This window comes from Tupaia chinensis, unplaced genomic scaffold (assembly GCF_000334495.1).
Source record: "Tupaia chinensis unplaced genomic scaffold, TupChi_1.0 Scaffold000704_1, whole genome shotgun sequence".
Classification (NCBI taxonomy): domain Eukaryota; kingdom Metazoa; phylum Chordata; class Mammalia; order Scandentia; family Tupaiidae; genus Tupaia; species Tupaia belangeri.
Genome location: NW_006160227.1, coordinates 97,218 through 103,881, shown reverse-complemented (window position 1 = coordinate 103,881; position 6,664 = coordinate 97,218). Strand labels below are relative to the sequence as shown.

Below are 6,664 nucleotides of genomic sequence, written 5' to 3'. Positions count from 1 at the left end.
GATGGTCACGCCGCAATCCCTTCTCCTCCATTCTCCTCTCGGGATCTTGGGCACACACGCATATGCGCCTGGCGTGAGTTTTAAGCCACCGGGTCCGGGACACGAACCGCAGTCGACTACGTGGGAGTCCAGCGACATAGCCATTACGCTAACTGCTGGTTCCCAGACTAGCATGTGTTTGAAGATAATGTAGTTCACAAATTTTTCTTAAATAATAAAAAAAAAATGTATGTATGTATGTGTATACACGCACACATACAAACACACACACTTTTTATTTTTAAATAAAGAATTTAACTATAGGATGCATGTGCTTGCTGGAGAGACAGAGAGACAAAAAGCCAAAGATCACCCTCCCGGGGGATGACCATGCCACAATCCCTTCCCCATTCTCTGGATTTTGAGCATGTACACACATGTGCCCAGCATGAGTTCCAAGTCACTGGGTCCAGGACATGGTGGTCTGAAAAACATACTGGGTGCATGTGTTCTCCTGAGAGAAGGGAGAGATGGAGGAGGAGGGATTGCAGCGTGACTATTCCCCCTGGGGAGTCCATTCTCCTCTCTGCTCAGCTAGGGATTCTGGGAAAGGCTGGGAGGGGTGTGAGGGAGCCGTTCTGTTTCATATCTCATAACAAAATCATGTGTTTCTTTTATCATCAAAAAGATACCAACAAAAGAAAAGAGGAAAAGAAGGCAGGAGTGAGGGACAGAGGGGAGGGGACGCTGGGAGACGGGAGGCAATGATGTGTATAGCTAAACGAGGAAACAAGCCACAGCTTCCAAGGTGCCACCCGGCCCCACACACTTACCATCAATGTCCTCGCGACATTACAACCCAGGGTGCCGGCTCCAAGCAGCAGACATTTGACGGACACGACCTTGTCTAAGTCTAACGTGGGGACCAGTCTCCAGCACATCAGTTTGAGATTTAGATCCACTGATGACTCGGCTAATCTAGAAAACGAGAGAGGGGTTTATTCCATTAGTCGCTCGTTGGTGTCTCAGTCTCATCCCAAAAGAAAGGAGCTGTAGGAGAGAACGAGGAACAAATAATAAGGGAACTGGAGTCAAAGGGACAATAAGATGAAGTCTGAGGGTCAGCGGAGAAGGAAAAGGTCCCCACAGAGAACACAAGGCTCTTGCAGTCCTCTGCCATGGCGAGTGGTGAGGCACGGATCTGACACGGAGCTCCTAGTAGCCAGGGTAAAAAGGGAATCATGGCCAATTGTAAGAGCCACTATGTTCGTGAATGAAAATGTACCTCCTGCTTAAGAGGAAAGTTTTTCCTAGTACCTAAAACAGAAATTTCTTCCGTGTCTCCTTAGTAAAGAACACTCTCGCATTCACCCTTAAATGGAATATTGGTTTCCACGAAATCTTTCTTAAGATACCCTTCGCTGTAGACCAACAGGACAAAAATAAAGGGCAATGAGAAAAGGACTGAGAGGTGGTTCAGGTAGATGCACAGGTCTGAGAATCTGAGCTTGAAGCAAGAACAAACATCAGAAAGTCTAGAAAAACAGATGAACCGTGTGCCCTTCAGCTCATCCATCATTAGTATTCATTCTCACCACCAAACTTCAATGAAGAGTTAGGTGGTCAAGAGAAGAATGACGCTCACCATCAGTACGAACAGCAACCCCCTGGACTAACCGTACAGTACAGACCCGACAGAATACAGCAACCCCCTGGACTAACTGTACAGTACAGACCTGACAGAATACAGCAACCCCCTGGACTAACCGTACAGTACAGACCCGACAGAATACAGCAACCCCCTGGACTAACTGTACAGTACAGACCCAACAGAATCTGGTGTGTGGCCTGGTAACAAAAAGCTCCACTGAAGAAAACGGCCTCCAAAAACTTACCTTTTAGGGTCCATACAATCACTGAGGTTCACCATCCTTGGTCCCATGCCTCCTTTCTGGTTCTTTTCCCATCCCACTGCTTTAGGACAATCTGAAGGCAAACAAAACACCAAGTTTAATGAAAGGGAAGGATAAAAACAAGGAAGCTAATCCGCAAGCTTGCTTAAAATGTCAACATTCCGGGATAGCAGGTGGCACGATGGCTCAGTCGCTGGATCCCACATGGCTGATGACCTAGCTCCGACGACTTGAAAAACACACCAGGCACATGTGCGTGTGTCCAAAATCCTGAGAGGAGGATAGAGGAGACAGAACGGTGGCATGGTCACCCCCCTGGGAGGTAGTTTCTTGCTTTCTCTCTCTCTGTCTCTCTTGAGTGAGTGCACGGTCCCTATAGCACACGCGCGCGCGCGCACACACACACACACACACACACACACACAGTCAACGTTCTTCATGGCCCATGCATCAATAAAACTTTTAGTTCACTTCTTTCTCAAAGAGGTTTGAGGGCCTGAGTTTCTATTCATTTGCCACAGTTGCTCCCTATCTTCTGCAGCTACTAAGAATCTTGTTTAGAGACCAAGGGACTCATGCATGGTCTTTCTCTACAAGGAGCTTCTGAAATAGCCCTCAACTCACCCATACTCCCTCAACATCTGCCATTGCTGGAAGTTGCTTGAACAAGCTGATCATGTTTGAGGATAGGAACAACCCTGTGAGGGCTCTCTGTCTAAGCAAGGAAAGCTGACGTACCTGCAGCATTCCCATTAGGATTTGAAACTCTAAGTTTGGTATGTCCCTTCTGTTCCACATCCTTACTGTGTCACTCGGCTCAGCCTCTCCAGTGTCATGGTGCACTATGAGATCACTGTCTAAGGGGCCTGTCATTCTATTAAGCTGGCTTCCCCTTAAGCTCATCCTTATCCAGTCAGAATTTCCCCTTCCCTGATGTATCCCTTTTCTGCTGCCCTCGTTTAACCCCTTCTATAGGAGCCTCTGGAACTCCAGATCCTGCAGTTCCCAGAGCATGCCCTCCTCAACGCTCTGAGAGGATAAGGCTCCTGTGGCCACACAGACTTAGAAATGCTCCTACAGTTTAAATCTAGTTTACATCCAGCCCCTACTGTCATCCAAAATTGGCAATTCACACTGCACTTGAAGGAGACAGAAATGCTGAGAAGCCTGATGTAAAGGCAACACTTCTGATTTGGCTTTGTGTTTCCCAAACTTACACAGCTCTCCACATCCTCCATCACTCCATAACACCAATTAAAATGTCATAGGACATACTCAGAAAAATAAAAAACACTGCTCTATCCTATTGTTGCAAATTTCTCTCTCTCTCTCTCTCTCTCTTTTTTTTTTTTTTTTGCTATAGTGCACCTGCGCTCACCAGAAAGACAGAAAGACAGAAAGTAAGAAAACATATCTGAAGAGGGATGGCCACACTGTAATCTCTTCTCCGTTCTCTCAGGATCTTGGCCACGCACACACAAGTGTCCAGTGTGGGTTTTTTCTTTAATCTAACTTTATTTATTTTAATTTAATAAGAGAGAGAGAGAGAAAGTGAGAAAGCAAGTTGCTAGGTCCGTGGTCGACTACGTGGGAGTCCAGCGACATAATCGTTACACCATCTGCTGGTCCCACAAAACTCTCTCCATGATAGCAATTACTTAACAGGGAACACTGAAGATGCAGGACATTTAAAATAATGTCTCTTACGCCACGGCCATTGCAATGATGGGTCGTCTCAGAATTGCTAAAAAAACACGACCGCACTGGTACTTCTGACTTAGATTATGATGTAGAATAACTCTTTATAAAATTTGTATTATAAAGCTGTATTTACAGTTAAGAGGGAAAATATGGCATTTACGTGAAAGACAGAAGAAAATCTGCCTTTCCTAAGCTAAATGATGTGCATTCAGTCATATCAAGTATAAAGACGCACTGAAGGAGGGTAGAAAACTTTCTCAAATGGAAATGCAGGGCACTTTCTGGGCTTGAACGCCAGAGTCACCAAGCACTAGCCATACAGGGCGGAGACTTTATCACAGAAATGCAACGGAAAGTGCCTCCCACAGGGCGGGTGGCAGGATGAAGCGAGTGGCAGGTGGAAGGTGCAGGTGCACAGAACATACACACCTCGTTCCCTGAGACGGCTTTAAGGGGGTTGAGGAAAACCCAAGGCATCTAAGGGAACATTGTGTGGATGCTATTTTAGGACGTGCCAGAAGAGGGAGCCAGATCAAACACAAATATCTACAGCCAGCAGAAATGCAGCGGATTTCTCAGGGCTCTAGCCAAAGCAAACAGCTTCCTCCTCTGAGCAGCTCAGCACAAGGCTCCATCTGCCTCTCCACGATGGCTATTTCAGACATCTCTGCTAGAGCGAAGAAGCCCTGGAAAACTGTCATCTTGGCCATCCCGATTCTTTTTGCTTTTTGCACGTTAGAAAAAGCACCTCAGAAGAGATTTTATCTCCACACATACTTTATACAACCCATGGATTAAAGAAAGGCGTATGCCTGGAACCATGCAGACACTGTGACTAACAAATTACACATGGGGGGACCAGCAGTTGGCGTAATGGCTATGTCGCTGGACTCCCATGTAGTTGACTGAGGTTCGAGTCCTGGACCCGGAGGCTTAAAACTCACGCCGGGCGTGTGTGCGTGCATGCCCAAGATCCCAAGAGGAGAATGGAGGAGAAGGGATTGCAGCGTGGCCATCCCCCCTGGGGGGTGATTTCTCGCTTTCTGTCTCTCTGTCTCTCTTTTTCTGGTGAGTGCACGCACCTTATAGCAAAAACCTCTCAAAACAAAAAATTAAACATGGGAACATACGCTCAACATATAAGTCACATACATATGAGGGACTTTTTTTTTATCAAGATTTTTGCCACAGGGCATGTGTTCTTGCCAGAGAGACAGAGACAGAGAAAGGAAAAGTGAGATGTCACCTCCTCACACTGGGGGAATAGCCACAGCTAAATACTCCAGTCTCCTCTCCAGATTCTGGGCATGCACACTCACGCTCCTGGTGTGTTTTTCAGACTTCTGTGTCCGGGACATGAACCGCCAAGTCGACCCTATGAGATCCGGTGCCTCAGTCACCACGCCACCTGCTGGCCCTGAGAGACTATTTTTGGAAGAAGTATATACAGTACTGGTCTTTATGTGAGATAAAAACTAGCATAAAATACCACCTACTAAACGCCTATAACATGCCGGACATCGCTCTCACAGAACACAGATCCCTCCTGAGAATGTACAACGAGGTGGGCACTATTGCCCTTGCTTTACTCACATTTGGATATGTATTCTATTTCTTTTTCTTTTTCTTTGGAGAGGTTTTTGCTATAGGGCGCGTGCGCTCGCCAGACAGACAGAGAGAGACAGAGAGACAGAAAGCGAGAAATCACCCCCCAGGGGTATGGCCACGCCACAATCCCTTCTCTTCCATTCTCCTCTCAGGATCTTGGGCACACACGCACACACGCCCGGCGTGAGTTTAAGCCACCAAGTCCGGGACTCAAACCGCGGTCGACTACGTGGGAGTCCAGCAACATAGTCATTACGCTAACTGCTGGTCCTATGGATATGTATTCTATTTCTTTTTATTTTTTTTTTTTTGGAGAGATTTTCACTATAGGGCACATGCGCTCGCCAGACAGACAGAGAGAGACAGAGAGACAGAAAGCGAGAAATCACCCCCCAGGGGGGATGGTCACGCCACAATCCCTTCTCCTCCATTCTCCTCTCGGGATCTTGGGCACGCACGCACGTGCACCCGGCGTGAGTTTTAAGCCACCGGGTCCAGGACACGAACCACAGTCGACTACGTGGGAGTCCAGCGACATAGCCATTACGCCAACTGCTGGTCCCATGGATATGTATTCTATTTCCGTGACATAGTGCACACATACACATAGTCACACACACCTCTCTCTACATGTACAATATCGCTCAGCCTAAGTTTCCTCATTTACCAAACGGGGATAATAGCAGATCCCTATCACACAGGATCAAATGAAGACAGTATCAGGCCGTCCTGAAAGTCGGCACATTTTTCTATACGAAAATGCATCATCACTTTCCCCACAGTCCAACAGAAGTGGAAAGAGAAACCGCACTTCTTTTCTCCTTTATAAGAGAGAGAGAAGGTGGGGGGAGGGAGAGCAGGACTTTTGACAGGGTCTCATGGTATCACATCTTCCTGCCCCAGCTTCCCAATTACTGGGTTGTTCGGATTCAGGTGCATACCACCACACCGGACGGTTCTTGGGCTGGCTTAGGAACTGAACCTGGGCCTGCCATGCAGCTTCCAGACTTCCAAGAGGTCGTGCTATCTGCCTGCCACTGTAGTTGGGCTGGAAATGGCCCAGCTTCTACTGACTGACTTACTGTATGAGAATAGGATCACATAGAATTTTTAACTATACAGTAAGTATGTAAGCGTACTTGTACCGGGTTGTCGGAGACATCGTGATGCCTTTTTGCCTAGGAAATACATCATCCTTCCTTTAAGAAGGGACAGGAATGGGGCTGGCAGGTGGTAAGGTGGTTAAGGCACTGGACTCCCACAGAGCTGACCACGGCTCGAGTCCTGGGCCTGGTGGCTTACTTTCGCACTTTCTGTCCTTCTCTGGTCAAATAAAAAAAATAATAATAAAATTAAATAATTATTTTTAAAAAAGGGATAGGAGGGACCAGCAGTTAGCCTAATGGCTATGTCGCTGGACTCCCACGTAGTCGACCGCGGGTCGTGGCCCGGCCCCGGGGGGT

At 47.3% G+C, this 6,664-nt stretch overlaps 1 protein-coding gene across 1 annotated transcript in view; it reads right to left on the bottom strand.

Moving 5' to 3' along the window:
* The window catches only part of ATG7 (autophagy related 7), a gene marked incomplete at its 3' end in the record, with an annotated part of 183,734 nt that overhangs the window by 104,738 nt on the left and 72,332 nt on the right, over positions 1 to 6,664 (bottom strand). The window contains 2 exon segments of the mRNA XM_014592471.2: positions 813 to 957; positions 1,875 to 1,965. Of these exon segments, the coding sequence (XP_014447957.1) occupies positions 813 to 957; positions 1,875 to 1,965 (236 nt within the window).